The sequence below is a fragment of the Venturia canescens genome, chromosome 1, assembly GCF_019457755.1.
Source record: "Venturia canescens isolate UGA chromosome 1, ASM1945775v1, whole genome shotgun sequence".
Lineage (NCBI taxonomy): Eukaryota > Metazoa > Arthropoda > Insecta > Hymenoptera > Ichneumonidae > Venturia > Venturia canescens.
The window spans coordinates 12784822-12801837 of record NC_057421.1 but is presented as its reverse complement, the minus strand read 5'-3'; the positions used below and the strand labels follow the sequence as shown (position 1 = coordinate 12801837).

Sequence of the window (17016 nt, the reverse complement as noted above, 5' to 3'; positions counted from 1 at the left end):
ATCATTTTTAACGGAGATATCACTGAATGTGTCTTGACTTCCATAAGATTACATGGTTATTTGGCTCAAATTGTTATTGATTTTTCTCAGCAACGACGCTCCTAAACTGTCTGAAAATTTAACTGATTTTTTTTTACACTTCACTTTATAAGATGCACTCGGTTTAAAAGCGATGACATCATTTTCATTCTAATGCCTCAACTTCCTTAAGAAGCAGCCTTCGATAAACAACCGTTCCTGATACGAATGAACTTTTTTCCTTTTACGACGAAGCGGTTCAATCGACACCCCAGAGTGAAGAATCGATAAGTAACGACTCGGGGTGATACGAATCAACTCGTAATTACAAATTATAACAAACAATGTCAACAAATGGAGAATAAAGAATTCAATGAGCGGACGTTTAATTGAAACGTTTTTTTTCTACTTCACTTGAACGCAAATATTCATTCGTCAATAAATTCATTGTATTTATATAGTTGCTGCTACAAGTAATCTAATGCACGTGAAGAAATTCGCATTGATTCATTATTCACTCATGAAGATCATAAAGTATTCAAAGCACCAATTATTCACGTGAAGAAATCGAAAGTATCAGCCATCTTGCTAACTCATAAAGTGGATTTTTGAGCAATAAATCTCCAGCTCTTCTTTTATTTCCATTGTATTAATATTTATTTGAGATTGTTGCAGGTACTAATGAAGTGATCAATTACAATGGAAGAATTAAATACTGTTGATACAAAAATAAACTAACCTTGATGGGTATAAATTCAGATTAAACGAAAAGTGAAAACCAGATGAAGGAGAAATTTAACGAAAGACAAAATACACGAAGATATGACATGCAAATAAACGTCAATTCCGCTGACGATTACGGCGTCAGGTAGTTTACATTTAAATAATAAATTTCATTGAAAACAAAATTATTTAAAGAAATATAAACTCGAGCAAATCAATCGAAAAATTGTATCCAATTCCAAACAAAATCTATTTTGAACTATCCTGGACATTGGTACGCATATTAATTGTTGCTTAATATGGGGTATATGACACATATGGAATACCGTGTCTCTTATCGCCAAGAAACTTGCTTTACTTACATCTTTGTCATGTGAAGAGAACCGGTCTCCACCCCGCCATTAAGTTTATCGATTGTATGCCTAAAAATTGAGGAAAATTTTGAGGAATCTCAATCTTGAGACGAAAATAATTGCAATGCGAGAGTCAAGTAAGAGGAAATTTACATCATAATAATCGTTTCATATTTCATCATTTATTGATTTTACGAATCGATTCCTTTCGTAATCCCTTTCTTGCAATCGATTTTATAATATGCATTTATATCAGTTCTACACAATGAATCGCTAATTATCTTGTCTCGATATTTGTAACGTCAAATATTATCGAAGACAGAGAATCTTTCTCAACTTCTGATGTGATATCAGAAGGTTATCAAAATATTGGTGCAAGCTTTTTTCTTGAGTGAGATTTGAAGAAAATTTTTAAAAAATCAGAAATATTCATTCTGCTAGCTCGCTCTCGTCATAAGAAAATTTTTATCAATATTCGAAAAAGTGTTTTTTTTTTTTAAGTGGTTTGTAAAATTGAATTTTATAAGATTCAATATAATAACAGTGATGATGCGATGTGCCAGATTTGAAAAAAATTCTAGTTTTTCTCCTTGAAATTTCTTTTTGATTGTTCTTACATAATTCTTCCTGGTTTTGCGCGAGCCCTTCTATCCCCTTAAATCTCAATTTTTCTCTCGACTCAACCGTTCCCCTCTCTCTCTCTCTCTCTCTGTTTCTCTTCCCTTCTCCCCTCAACGCTTTATATGCGTCCAGCAGTGCCTAAAACGCGCTAAAAGAAAAACTGTTTTTAGATGAGATAGCAATAGAAATGAATAAAAATCATTTTTACACATTGTTTATTAATATTTAAACTTTGTAAAATAATCTGTTTCATTTTTTTTCAAAAATGACAACATAAAAAATCACGTTTCCCGAAGAACTATGAAAAAAAAGTTGCTCCACGGTCTGCATCATTTTTTTTTTAATGTTGATAGATCTGCAAAACATAAACAAAATTCTTGTAAAATAAAGTTGTCATTATAGTCTATCAAGCCGGATTTTTGAAATTCGAAAAATTTAGCAATTTACGGCAGTTTAAAAAAAGTGTGCATTTTGTGTCACAAATGTCACACTTTAATTATGTTCATAAACATTTTTTAATCACATTATCAAAAATGCGGCTCGACAGACTATCGAGAAAACCATTTCGAATATTTGAAAAAAAAAGCATGAAAAAATATTAAAAACTGTATGAGCAAACCATGCCAGAAAAAGTAGTTTTGAGAAAAACGCATTTAAAGTTTCAAGTGCACATCAGGCCCTCTCGTTGGACCTGTTTTCTATAATAATTTTCGACCTATAGGGAATTTTTACAATCAACTTTCACAGAAATACGCCTGAAACTATATAGAATAATAATCTTTTTTAAAAAATCGATTTTTCGAAAATTCTGGACGTACGTAAGACCTTAATTTTCGACACCTCAATGCATTATTGCACTGCATTTGCGCACGTGCTCACGCAAATCAACTGAGTTCCAACTGATTAGAGCTATCAGAATCCCAGAAAACTGTCCTTCGCTCAGCGATCGATGCACAGACTGCTGTATGACTAAGCGGTCCCCGATCCAAGCATTGACCTTGCCCGAGGCTACTCAACTTAGAAGCAGCTTGTCGAAGCCGTACCCGGGACCCGTACCCATTGCTGTCGTTCCCAAATCCGAAAGGACTTCATCCAAAAAATGATAAACTAACGAATCGATTACGTTCATTGTGGTCATTCGTTTACAAAACTATTAACAATAATAGTCGAATCGATGATTCATTTTTGATATGACCCTCAAACTCTACGATGTTCATGAACTACCAGAGTCTCTTGAAACAAATGGCTTTCTTTTTTCTTATTTTTTCCAAGTACAAACGCTTGTAGGTCAATGTTAAAGCTTGTCAAATGTTTGTCGATAAAAACGATGATTTCATGTAATCTCTGGCCCAAGTTCATATTTCGAGAACAAGGCTATACAGGAGTGGTATAAATCGTAGATAAACACTTCTAGCGCCATAAAAAACACAAGAGCTACAGAATTGCTTTATAGATAAACGTCTATTGCTTTTTTTTTTTAAATGCTGCAAATAAAACGCAGGTGTTCAACCTGGCAAAAAATGAATGGCTGACATCTCTAGCACTTGAAGTAATTGAATTTCGTGGTTATTCCCTTTCGAATTGTGAATGAGCACACTTTTCTACCCCACTAACGCTGACCCAAATAAACGTGTTTTTTTTGCCATTTCGATTCCTCACAACATCCTGTCCTACCGTACTTCTATGCATGGGAAGCACGAAATTCCATTTACATCGATTGTACGTGCTCCGCTCTTCTGTCTGGAATGACCCTTTACCATGATAGAAACTACGCGGAGCCAATATTACGAAAAAACAATTTTATCTCGTTTAACACCCTATCGAAAAATAACGAACTCAGTTGCCATCATTTTTTTCTTTTTCATCTAGAACACAATAAATATCTATGGCATAACTTCGGAATACGTGACCAATCAGAATGTCAGCTATTTTCGATATAGCGAAATAATTTATGAAAACAATTTGATGAACCGAAAAGGAAAGGAAGGTCGGAAAAAATCATATATCGAAGGGAAAGTTTCGAAGTTTCGAAAATCCAGGAGTTGTTTTCTATCTTAAATTAGCTCACTTTCCTCCAATATAAATAAATATTTGTAACAAAGTTAAGATAGTTTTGAGACTTCCAAGGTCATTACGGTTACAAAAGTTCAAGATTTCCGGATGGATGCTGCGTAGTGTTTCAGCATCGCGCCGAATATTATTTTCCATTTTCAAAATTTCGTTCACCAACAAAGATAATGACTTTTCATCGAGACTCTTGTAATCAAGAAAGAAACTACGCAAAAATTATATCTTTGAAGTTATTCTTGAAATCAAATGAGTCGTTACGACAGAGCCATGAAATGGAAACGTTTGAAAACCGTCTTGGATTCTCGGGTGTACTCGGCAAGTGAAAAAATTTGATATATTCAATGAAAAATGAGGGAGGTCAGGGCTGTTTCAATCCTGTGGAATGAATAGATTCATGTAAAGCAAACTTCCATTGCGGACTAACCGTTTGCCATAAAAGAGTGCGCTGGGATGATAAAAATTGAACACCACAAACACCAGAGACGTGATTGAGGTTGTCCCGGATCTATGATAACTCCGCAGCCTTGTGAATCACGATTTTCGAAAGCCCTTCCAAGGTATACAGAACAACGATAAATCGCGTCGAAAGAATTTGCATAGAATAAAATCATCTATTTGAAAATGTTTACCCTTCCCAATTTTGAAATTCGTCTCAAACAATAAGTCGTCTTTGAATGGACTCTTGTCCAGGTCCCAGTTTGTCTAAACTTGAAAAAAGTATAAATTCATGAAAAGCCCACAATTTTCCATTTTTCCTAAGGAAAATTGTGCAGCTGCAACTGTCAATGGTACGAACGTGAACAAAACACGTTGCCACTTTCGTTTTGAGTTCATTCGTCCGGATTGGTAAATCACACTTGTGACATTGACACGTAAAGGTAGACGAGTACAGTTCGTCAGGCCTGAAATAAAGAGGGTCTCTCGTGCGATCGTACAACTGATACTCATTTTTCCCCTCTTGTCCCCTCGGCCCTCCTCACTTTTTCTGCCTCTCCCGTGAGGAGTTTTCGTGACATTGGATTCACGAGAGTCTGCTGGCGTGGGGCGATGGTCGCAGCTCAATACGAGGCAAGATTGCGCCATCGTTTTCCAGCCGATATGAAACAACGGCATCAGTTATAGCACCAACAAACATACAAACGAATCCTCGCGAGCCGACATGTGTATGTTCATGCACACGAGTGCGCGAGTATTCGTAAAGAGCACAAACGAAGCGATGATTTAAAGACCTGACGGCACATCTGCCAATGCAAGCGTACCAGTCAAGGTAACTTAACCCCCACCGGAGCAACTTTTATTAGTTATAATTTACTATAAAACGGCAAAACTCCCCTGGATCCTCATCTTTTCACGCCACGACACGCCACGGGACAATATATTTTTTTCGTCCCACTCGAGTGGTTTGTCGTGGTTACAAGATCCTTCAATAAGGATTTAAACAACGTTGCGTTATTACGTACACGGTACAGAGAAAAATCCGGAGAGTCCAAGTGTTTTCATCAGTTTTCGTGTTGTTGGCGATCGAAAAGTGCACGGGACGTATAAAGGAATCCGTTATGACGAAGCACATTGAAACCATGGCATTTTCATACATCCTTGCATTTTTCGCATGTATTTACACCGCCCACGCTCTACCGCGAGTGGTAAGTCGCACTTTTCACGTTCTCCATCTCCGTAAACTCCTTCTCTACGTTAAAACTATCGTATCGATAACTTTTCCGCGTTTATTTAACACTCGCAACTGATCCGCCGACAGCGAATCAATTTCCGTTCATGAAAGTGAAAACTTAATAACGCACGTGAAAGTTGCCGGACTTGCACATTTCTGTTCGTACGAACTGCTCCACTCGAGATGAGAAAGGACCCACAGAAACCACAGAATTGCAACATTCTTGAACAACTCAAACGCTTCTGGGCGACATGAACGCACTGAAAAAATGTTTTTCGGTGTCGAAGTTCACTCGATTTTGTCGAACCGTGAGACCTAATTAACGAATATTTGTTTTTATTTGAAGAATTAGTTCATCCGATTGAGTTACCAAAAATTTGTTCCCATCAACCGGTACCAAAATCTGTTCAGGTTTTTATGTTGTTTCGCTGAAAAATTGCCTCGGATCTTAATGATTATTTTGATTGAACGGTAACTATTGAGATAAGAAGATAAATCAGTTCATTCAAGCGATATTTCGTTACATTCAAAATCTTCTTGGCCCCGCCGAAGTTTTGTTTTTTTTTTTTTTTTTTTTTCAAATATTTCAAACCAATATTCAGTTTTCATTTAATTTAGAAAGTTTCTCAACTCACTGTTTCATTGCTACAAGTAATTAATAAAAAGAAACGTTAAAAGAACGAGCACCTATCGGAGAAAAAACAACGTTGAATATTTTGCACTCAAAAAGCATGGCAAATGAAAATCTCTGACCCAAAAATTAAACGTGGAATTTCCCATGTGTATCAAAGAGAATATCCTCCGGCGCGAATCGTGCAACGCCTCAATTCAAATCACACGATTGTTATTACAGGACTCCGTAGACACCGATGAAAATTTGGGAGTCTCCGACCCGAGTGGGAGAAACGGGGGTTTCATTGAAAAATTGTCCTTCATCGGGGTTCCGTCGAGAACGTTTGCCAAAAGACCACGAGTTTGTCGTGATTGTGGTAATTCAATAAATTCTAGTTTCTCTTTCCAATCTTAAAATATTTCAGAATTTCATGAGTCTTCTGTGTACTCCTGTTGGCCAGTTTCATTGGTACAAAAGTTTGAACGGTCCATTCAAGCAGAAACTCGAACATTTTATTTCTCAACGCTTCGAACCAACTTCCTTGTTTGAACTCATTAAAAATTTTCAAGCAACGAATTTCACCACGAATCGATATTCACAAAACGCATATTTTCAGTCTGTGGGATTGGACGAAAGACGCGCATAGTGGGTGGAAATTTTACCACGATATACGAATATCCATGGATGGTCGGAGTGTTGAAGCAGGGTCAGTTTCACTGCGGCGGTAGTTTGATAACGCGCAATCACGTGTTAACCGCTGCTCATTGCCTGAACGGGTACGAATTACGATTCTTCGTTATGCCATTTCAACTATGCACACATAAAAGAAAATACTTTTTCGTCATATTTTACTCCTCCCATTTTCACTCTTTTTCCAGATATGACAGAAAGACTTTCGAGCTTCATTTGGGCGATCACGATATCACGAAACGCACCGCAAATGTCTATCGCAGACGGGTCAAATCTTGGATCATTCACGACAGCTTCAATCCTTACAATCTCGACAATGACATTGCCATTCTCGAAATGGACCAGCCCGTGAATCTGGACGGTGTAGTTCGCTCTGCTTGTCTCCCTGAGAACAGTAAGCCCACTAAGGAATTTTCATCAGCTGTTTTTCCTTGACCCCTTTTATTTTTCAATACTATTCCGTCTCTTTGTCCATGAGATTACTCATTCGTAGATTTCGATGCTGCATCTTCCTCACTTTTAATTTTCACTATAAAATAATATTGTTATTCACATTCAATGAATCGATGTTTCAGGTGCTATTGACTACGCCGGCTCGATGGCAACGGCGATTGGATGGGGTAGAGTAAAGGAAGGAGCCGAAGTCAGTAAAGTATTGCGAGACGTTAGCGTGCCAGTACTTTCGGACGAGGAATGCGACGACTCTGGATATCCGAAAACACGAAGAACCGAGAACATGTTTTGCGCCGGTTATCTCGAAGGTGTTAAGGATGCTTGTTCCGTGAGTACCCGAGTCCTATAAGCACAATCGAACTGAGCACTATTGACGTTTATTTTCCAAGTAGAAACTCGACGGAATTGATGTGCTAAGGAAACTTCTGATAAACAGCAGTAACTTGAGTTACTCCATCGTACTCAATCAAGAACTGAATGATTTTTCCTTCGGATTTTTATAATAAGACGTTAGATCATTTCTAATACGAGACAGCTCATTCTGATGATAGTATAAACAAAATTATTTCATCAGTGTTCGATATTGAAACATTGAGAAAACGGTAACTCTCGAAAACGCTGTCATATTTTTCTGCAAGTGATTGTCACAACGTGTATTCAAAATTCTGGCTGCATTCGTTCTGAATAAGAGGAATCAGTTTTCGAGATAAATTCAGTTTCCCAGTTTGATATTTGCAGTGCGAATGGTTGGAAAATGTATGGCCATATCCGGTCAAAATCAGGTCTGAATCGTAACATTACACTGAGAAAAAAAAGTCCATTGGAACAACGAATTGTGGCATTACAAGGTGCCATTGACATCCGTAATCATCAAAGGTTAAACATGATTAAACGAATAAAAAATCATTTACGATCAAACTGCTGATTCGTTCTCTCTGAAAAAAATTGCAATTCAATGAAGAAAACTCTTCCAATAACATCAATTCCTGTTTAATCAGCCATTTTTTTTCTCAGTGCAAAAAACAATCATACAAAACATAATTTCGAATTCGTCAGTCCATTCATTATGTTTATTCGTCATGCAACAATTAAATAAATAATTCATACTACGAATATCTTCGTAACTTCAAGGGTGACAGCGGCGGCCCGCTCCTCGTTCGATCACCAGGAGGACATCTCGAGGTTATTGGTAAGCTCATGATTACTCAATCATTATTTACGTACCCCATTAATAATTTATCCCAAAAATCATATCACCAGTCATGAATGTACGCACGAATTTATCAAAACAATGAAAAAACTTTGTGCAGGGATCACATCATATGGTCGTGGGTGCGCAAGACCCAGGTATCCCGGTGTATACACCAAATTGACAAACTATCTCGGATGGATGCAAGATCAATTGAAAACTGATTGCGTATGTCCGCCACCCAATCGAACCGTGTAAAATCGCAGAGAAATTGCGATTTTTTGACACCTCGAAGACAAACGCATTTTTGAGGAATATCGCCGTCGAAATTCTTGCCGGAAACACACAAATCTATATTTTTGTGTGTGTGCATGTGGATCTCGCTGCTGAATACACCGCCATTTGTTGATTCTACCAATGAATCAACGACTATTCTAGTCCACCAACGTTGTTAAGTTTCAGTTTTATGTTGATAAATATCTAAATATATATTATGTGTTCTGTGATGTAGCTTAAAAGCACATGCCACTGCTGTGGTCTTATGCAAATAAACAATATAAAATTCGAAAAACGTGAGTATCTTTAAGCACATTTATTCGTGTTTCTCTTTCGTTTCTCTTTACCAGTACGAAACACGTTGCTACGAGTCCATGCAGTTTCACACCTTGCAGCGTTTAACAATCGGCGCTGAAATTGCTACGGTTCAAAGGGAATGGCGCAAGTTGTTGACAAATGAGAAAGGACCGTAAAGAATTCGTCTTTTGTAATAATTCGTGATTAAGTTTCACGATTTTCACTTACTATTGCTAATACTTAGGCTCCATTGAAACACTTCGAGCCTAGAATCAACCAGAAATACGTTTCACTTTGTTTCATTTGAACATGGAGATAATTTTTGGAAATTCTTCTTTCCTCGCTCCTACTGATTTCATGTTTTTTTTTGAAATTTCTAAATTTATGAATTCTCACTGAAGTTACTGGAGAATAGCACTTTCTTCAACTGCGTGCGCAAGAAAAAGTTTAGAAAGCCATAACAATCTTGAACACAAGTTTCTTTCTTTCGATCAGTAATCATCCTTCTTTTGTTTACGATACTATTTAACTGTGAAACCAAGTTGTAAAATTCGTCAGTCCAGTTCGAAAAATTTTTTTAGTCTGACTCGGAAAAATAAATGTGTTTCGAAAGAGATGAGCAGCAAGTGTGCACCGGGCGACGCGACGTTATAACCGGGTCACAAGGAAACTGAAGCGTTTCCTTTCGACGAGACGAGAAGCGAATGTGGGTTAGTGAAACCACCAAACCGTTACGAACAATGCTCGATCGGGTCTACGAAAAAAAAGCGTACAAGACGATTTTGGAGACACCGCTTGAACGGAAGTCAATAAATATAATATATTCCGAAAGTTTTACCGTTCGACGTGAAAGGTATGAGCATTGTTAGCAAAGACCAAATTTTTTCTACATTTTTTTGAACAAGCATGTTTTCGAACATTGAATTTGACGTAAAATATTATCATTATTTTTCTTAATTCACATTTCTCAAATTTGTAGGACTTGAGCAACTTTTGGGTACTCAAATAATTTATTCACATCATCGAACGATTTCACATTTCCTTTATTTCAATACTTACGACCCGTTTTTTCTATCGATTCTGCAAAAAAAAAAAAGAGTTCGAAGGCGAAAAAACTAAAAATGAGAATTATTTCGACTGGTAATACCAAAATATTGTCATGAAAACTGTCATAAGGTGGATAACGCACGGATTTTATCGCACTCACTTTTTCGCAACGTTCATTTGCACTAGCAAAGATTGTTACGATTTTTGAAAATCTTTCGTCAGCTGACTGTAAGGTAATCCGTAGTTACGAAATGAGGAAAGTTGCAGATCTATTGATAGAGGGGAGACCGGTGTACGCAATGGAAGTAAGATATTTTTGACGTTTCGATGCATGCATCTCGTGGTGGGATGTAAGATTGGTACAGCCACAGGAGGAGGTCCATAACTCCCGCAAGTTCTCGAACTCTCACTGCTGATCCCAAGTCAGAATATAGCTAGTCTGTCTGCTTAGTGTGCCTTGCGCAGTCTGTTGTACGCCAGTGCTTCGTTGTACATAATATCTCAAAAAGTAATCATTCAAACTTGCATTGCGATAGCCTAAAATAACGTTAAACTAAAAAACTGTTTACTCCAATTTAATTTTCATGTTAAACTAAATCTTGAAGCTTGCTTTTATGACTTTCTTCAAAAACCTGGAGCGATTGATAGAAGTATAATTTTTCGATCTACTTGGGCGTGAGCTTGCCTGATTTGCTAAAAAAAAAGTTTAACTGGGGTTAAACCAACTCGTTTCAAATTAAACTTGTTGAAATAAGAGTCTTGGATGATTAGAATTTAAAGTCTGTTTGAATATTAAACCGACCAAGTATACATTGGATCAAAAACTGTTACCAAAACCGTATACATCCTTAAATTACGAACTTCTAGTTTGATTACACTTTTAAAGTTACAATCGTGAAAACTCATTGACAGTTCCACAATTTATCTCTTTTTAGATCGTTCAAGTCAAATCATTTTAAAAATGATAACTCGCTGGAATCGGTTAATCAATTTTTGACACCTCACTCAAAGTTTAACGAGTTCAACGAGTTGTTAATCCTCATCAGCTTCGATCTTAATATCGATTTCCAACCGAAACTGAAAACGAAATTTGTTGCTTGTTGGCATGACTTCATACTATTGAAGTGCTGATCTGAACTTTTCAGAGTTATTTCAATTTTATACGCTCAGACGCCATCAAATTAATTTTTCGTCATTTCGATTCGTAACAAAAGTGTGGACCAAGGCAACAATTTTATATTTTTTTAATTTCGTTCAAATGCGCGTGTGGATTTAAACTTTTATTTGTGTCAAAGAAAAAACTTTCATCGTGTTCTTGGTCAAAGAACTCATACATCCGTACGTGAATCTTCACACATATTTGTGTGTGCACATATATATATAAATATATTTCGAGGTCTGGTGGTTTTATGAGACCAGTGAAAGCAGCCACTTCTACAGCTGCTTCGTCGATCAGGGATCGCGACAATCACGTTTCGATCGGCGCACCACATGGATTTTCGCCGGAGCACGTGTGATCGCGCTTTTTCAATTTCTCGACCAGCGTATTAAAACGGAGCAAAAAATTTGTTCCAAATGGTGAAAAAAAAATTAATATGATGATCGAGATTGGACGAACTACGGATAAACGAAAGTGCAGGTTCCACGCGAACGAGAATTGATCGTGAACAATTAATTGGTTGACATAAACTGTAGTGAACTTTTATTAAATCAATATTTTTTAGTATAGTGAATGGTGATGAAAATGAAAATGTTTTCGGATCGAGGAAAAATATTGGCTTTGTTCGTTTTGAGTGTATTGAAAACGCAAGCTTATCTCACGAATTATGAAAATGACTCGTCCGATTACGAAAAATCCTACGTAAGTCTCTCTCTTCTAACTCCTGCTAGCCCCGCTTAATACAACATCGAATGCAAACATTTAATTCAATGTATCCGCTATTGGTACCACTTTTTTCCAGCAATATTGGAATTCAGCATAAAAGTCTTTTACGTAAAAACGTTGCTAGCCTACAAACACTATTATTCACATGGTACACAAAAAGAGAGAGAAATTTTTCAACTCGAAATAACGAAAAAGCTTTTTTTTTGCTTCATGAAACAAAGTGTTCCGATAGTTTCTGGACCAATCGCTCAAGTATCTAATCAATTCTTCCATCATATCGAGGGTAAAAAAATGAATGGAAAATAGCTATCTTGGCAAGTCAGCCTCTCCTACGAAGTCAAAGCATCGTCACCGAGATGCGTAGCCATCGATGCTGCTAGCACGGATCGAATAGCTTCCCCATCTACGTCGATATTACGTTGTCAGTCATTCATTATAACACAATAGACACTCGTAATGTATATTTACAAGTACTATGTCAGTAACATGCTCGTGGGATATGTCCACAGGGTATTCGACTGAGCAGCAACATTGAATAGTTCGATAATTTTGTTAATGATCACTGAAGATACATTTTTTCAATATTTTGACTATTGGTACAGAATATTAGAAGACGAAGACCAACAGACAAGAATGGAATGTTTTTTGATGTGCTGCAATCCAGACTCTTTCACTTATTATCAAACTTTTTTCAATTTGATCGTTCTAATACGTACAAAAAGTTGGGCAAGGAGCACCTGCGGATGGTGATTCACAAAATGGAATTTAGTAATAATTTTAAACTGAAGAGACAGTGGCTGAGTGCGAATCATGTGAATAATTATCTAATAACGAAAATTAAAAGATCGATTGGGATTTTCATCTATAGATGGTGTTAAGATTCACACACTTATTCGTTACTGAAATGTGACTTTAAAAGTGTTAATGAATCGGCAATGGATTATGTGCTAAACGTCCGACTGAAAAAATCTCATGAATCACGGACCCAAATGAACGTAAAATTGCCCATGGATCGATCGGAATTGCAGGCTATTGATTTTCCGAGAGTAGCTCAGACCTTGACACACAATTCAAATCATGGTCACTTTCTCTCTCCTTTTCCTTCGGATGAGTTTCTTTCAACCCATACCGGCTCCACGCGATATGCACGTCTAGAAATTCTGTTAGAAAGTGAGCGCTCGAAGAAGCACGGGCACTCTACTATAATCGAAAAATTTGTAAAGCGGCGTATCTCCGTTGAATCTTCGTCGTTCATTCATTCCTATTACTTGATTGAATAACAGAATAAAAATCATTTCTAGCCAATCGTCAACAATCGAACTTCGCGATTCCTCTTCGATGAGCTCTTCGGCATTGACGTCACAGGCGGAGGGGAATCCAGCGACGGCGACGACGTGCAAAAGCTTCGCAATTGTAGCTGCGGTGAGGCTTATCAATTTTTTACCATTCCAACGATACGTCATCGTAAGGGTAAGGCAGTTTAATGAAAGAAAAAGGTTACCTCGTTCTTTGTTCAGGTTTTAGTAAACAATTTATAAGTTAATTTATAACCTTTTTAAAAGTTTTGGAATAGTCCATAATCCAACTTTTTTCGTTTTATTTTGGCCGATTCAAGTTTTGTTTATTCTTTCATTCTGTTAAAAATGAGTGTAAGATCCAAACGGGAAAAAATAGACTAATGAATTGATTAAAATTAATCATGAGAAATATACTTACAACTTCACAAATCTAAGTTTTATGTTTGAGATTTTCAATTAACTGAATGGTAAAAAATCCTTAGAGCGGGTCATTTCACTCGAATAATAGTTTGGCAAAAATTACGAATACATTTATTCGATTCGATTTATCCATTGAGATAAACAGATTTATTAAATTACAGATATCGATATAAATCGATTTCTGGTGAAATAAATTGAATAATTAATTTTAACGATTAAACATAATTAGTTCTTTAAACTAATATGATCATTTGACTATAAATAAAAGAATCAAACTTACTTGATTTCTCCAAATTAATATAAGAAATCGTTCTGCATTGATCGTCAAGTTCAATCTTCAAGGTCTTGAATATCATTGTTAACCAATATTTTTATTCCTCCGTGTTCATATTTAATGAAATAACTCAAATTATAACTTTTATTTTTAACTTCATGTCGAATTCCATTCATGGCATTCATTCATTTGCATACGTAAACTAAACTGTCGTCATGGAAAAAAAAATCAATACTCTTTTCCCTAGACAAAACACAAATTGACCAGCGAATCAACAACTCATTTATTTTTACTATGAAATAATGAAAAATTCATGGTAAACCGACTATCGATAACGAAGTTTCAAACAATAAAAGTTCTTACGCATCGTGCAAAACTTTCATCACACAAACTCGTCAAAAATCTGCTTTCCAGTACGAATATGTTCTGAATTATTTTTTCACTTTTTCAAATAATTATTCGTTTGATATAATTCGGACATTTTTGGTTTCAGAGTGCGGTGTCTTCAGCCAGGAGAATCGAATCGTTGGCGGTCGCCCATCTCCGCCTCACAAATACCCATGGGTTGCTCGGCTGGTCTACGACGGTCGTTTCCACTGCGGAGCAAGTCTCGTGACAAACGACTACGTTATAACGGCCGCTCATTGCTTGAGAAGGTTCCACTTCAATTATTTTTCACAAAGATAATTTTATTAAAAACTCACTTAATTTTGTGACTTTTTTATAAATTTGAGTACTCGTTGCAGGCTAAAACGCTCGAAAATCCGAGTTATTCTCGGAGATCACGATCAATACGTCACCACTGACGGTGCTGCCATCATGAGAGCCGTCAGTGCAGTCATCCGTCATCGCAATTTCGACATGAATTCCTACAACCACGATGTGGCGTTACTCAAACTCCGGAAACCTGTGAAATTTACGAAAACTGTGAAGCCCATTTGTCTACCAGTCCATGGCAAGTCTAACGTAAAAAAGCAACCCTCTAAGCTCTGCAGACGAAAATACCAAAGTCATGATCATTTTTTTGGAAAATACTCAATTCTTCCCTGCTGCATGGTCAGAAAGTCGAGCTGAAATACTTTTCATCCTATTTCGCCATCCTCATATTTTTTCAAGGCTAACAATAGAATTATCAGAATTCTGATGGCAGTACGACAACTGTATTAAAAACATTTCTTAACATTCAACATGTACGATTTATTTATTTGTGTATTCAGATATTCTGCATACAGTTGTCGTACCACTACCTTAATCGTCCGTATCATCCATTGATGATTCAACTGAATGAGCACATTCAGTACCTGATCGCTTGGTACGAAAAACCCAGTTCAGGCATTTAAGAGTGTGCATAAATGAGACATTTTTTCCTAGTGTCATGACGAATGTGCGCAATGTAGGGAAGAATGGGAAAAAAACGAAGTACATAAAAAATCACGATATTTTTTCCATCTTTCCAATTATCAATTTTTCTTCCAAAATTGAGAAACAACAAAAGTCATATAATCATCAATATTTTATGAATACATAAAATTATGACAAGAAAAAAAAATATTTCACAAATTTTCCACAAGTACCCCGTTTAAGCCGATTTTTTTTTTTTTTTTTTAATTTATAAAAAATCGAATGAACAATGTTTCAGGCGAAGCTTCTGTAACTCCTGAGAAGTACAATGTTTCCTCAAGTACACTTTAAGCAGTTCTGCTTTTGATGTCGACGAAAAGTCTCACCGTCCTTAACAGCACAATACCTTAAAATTTCTCTGGACGAAAAGTCACAAGAAATTGCTGAAGATCTATAATTCGGGATATTTGTTTTCCAGGCTCAGATCCGGCAGGAAAAGAAGGCACGGTGGTCGGTTGGGGACGGACCACCGAAGGCGGAATGTTACCGGGCGTAGTGCACGAGGTCAAAGTGCCGATACTCAGCTTGCAACAGTGTCGACAGATGAAATATCGTGCAAATCGAATTACGAGTAACATGATATGTGCCGGACACGGAACGCGAGATTCTTGTCAGGGCGACAGTGGAGGACCACTCCTGGTACAAGAGGGCGACAAACTCGAACTCGCAGGTTGCTGAATCAACGCATTCGCTCTATTTAACATCGATAATATCACTTTTCCATAGTTTCTGCTGTTCCGATACGAGGGTACGCGAATATTGAAAAAACATTCATTTTTTTCAGGAATTGTTTCATGGGGCGTTGGATGCGGCCGGCCCGGCTACCCCGGAGTTTACACTCGCGTCACAAGATACCTCAATTGGATTAAGGCGAACATGAATGACACGTGTCTTTGCGTCAAATGAAAAATTCTCTCGTCAATTGTAATTGCGTCATTTCCAGAACGAATTTTGAACGAATTCATTCTTTCATGGTAGAAATACTCTAAAATTGTACGAGAAAAAAATTTGGATTCCGCTTGATTCGTAAAAAATCCGATGAATTTGTCCAATTATAGTAAATTCATCGAGACTCAAATGGGGCTCGTTTCTTGTTGAAATTTCCATTGTTTTTTGCTCCTCGAACAAACTCAATCGAATTTATGCGAGTCTCGTTGAATGAAAAACAATTTTTATCTTTCAATGCATTATCATTATTCTCTAATTGATGTTGCAGAAAACAGGTAGCGCCAGTGATAATTTCGAAAGTAAATTATTCAATTGTATATATTTATTTAAACTATGCTACTGAGTTGGAGGACGTGAAAGTTTGTTATTGTACAAAAATTGTGAGTTTGCGATACACGTTACCTTGAAATTTATTCAAATAAATGTTCCGAAGTACAAATTCGTATGGAAGCTTAATTAGCAATGAAGATCTAACGAGTATTAAAACGTTTTTCAATCGCGAATAGAGCATGCGACTAACTAGGTTTTAGTGAATCGAAAACCTGCAACCAATGCGTCGGAAGAGCGAATTACGTCGAGCCCGAGTGTGCAATTTTGAAGTTGCATTTACCCGCTTCAAAATTTACAGCGCAAGATTCGTAGCGAAAAGTAAATTGAATTTGTGAAATTTTCAAATCGGTAGCTGCGCTCGAAGGAAATTCTTCCACTGTGATTTCAACTCCGAGGTGTTCCATGCGATGAGGCATTTCGAATGTCTGTCGTACACGATCC

The 17016-nt window shown here is 36.9% G+C and overlaps 1 protein-coding gene across 1 annotated transcript; it reads left to right on the top strand.

Annotated features, from left to right (window-relative positions):
* The first annotated feature begins 5147 nt into the window (after positions 1–5147).
* LOC122419041 (transmembrane protease serine 9-like) lies at positions 5148–16684 on the top strand. The gene is made up of 13 exons (XM_043433282.1): positions 5148–5428; positions 6308–6443; positions 6684–6843; positions 6946–7151; positions 7333–7538; positions 8342–8399; positions 8521–8653; positions 11751–11880; positions 13206–13326; positions 14390–14552; positions 14643–14851; positions 15716–15967; positions 16082–16684. The coding sequence occupies exons 1-13, from the start codon at positions 5342–5344 to the stop codon at positions 16201–16203; spliced, it is 1983 nt and encodes a 660-aa protein (XP_043289217.1). The 5' UTR covers positions 5148–5341; the 3' UTR covers positions 16204–16684.
* The last annotated feature ends 332 nt before the right edge of the window (positions 16685–17016 follow it).

What these genes read in the sequence shown, in the direction of transcription:
- LOC122419041 (XM_043433282.1), top strand. Translation starts at nt 5,342, where the DNA reads ATGACGAAGCACATTGAAACCATGGCATTTTCATACATCCTTGCATTT. An exon ending in CCCACGCTCTACCGCGAGTG is followed by an intron (nt 5,429 to 6,307) that starts GTAAGTCGCACT and finishes TTGTTATTACAG; the next exon opens with GACTCCGTAGACACCGATGA. An exon ending in CATTTGTCTACCAGTCCATG is followed by an intron (nt 14,852 to 15,715) that starts GCAAGTCTAACG and finishes TTTGTTTTCCAG; the next exon opens with GCTCAGATCCGGCAGGAAAA.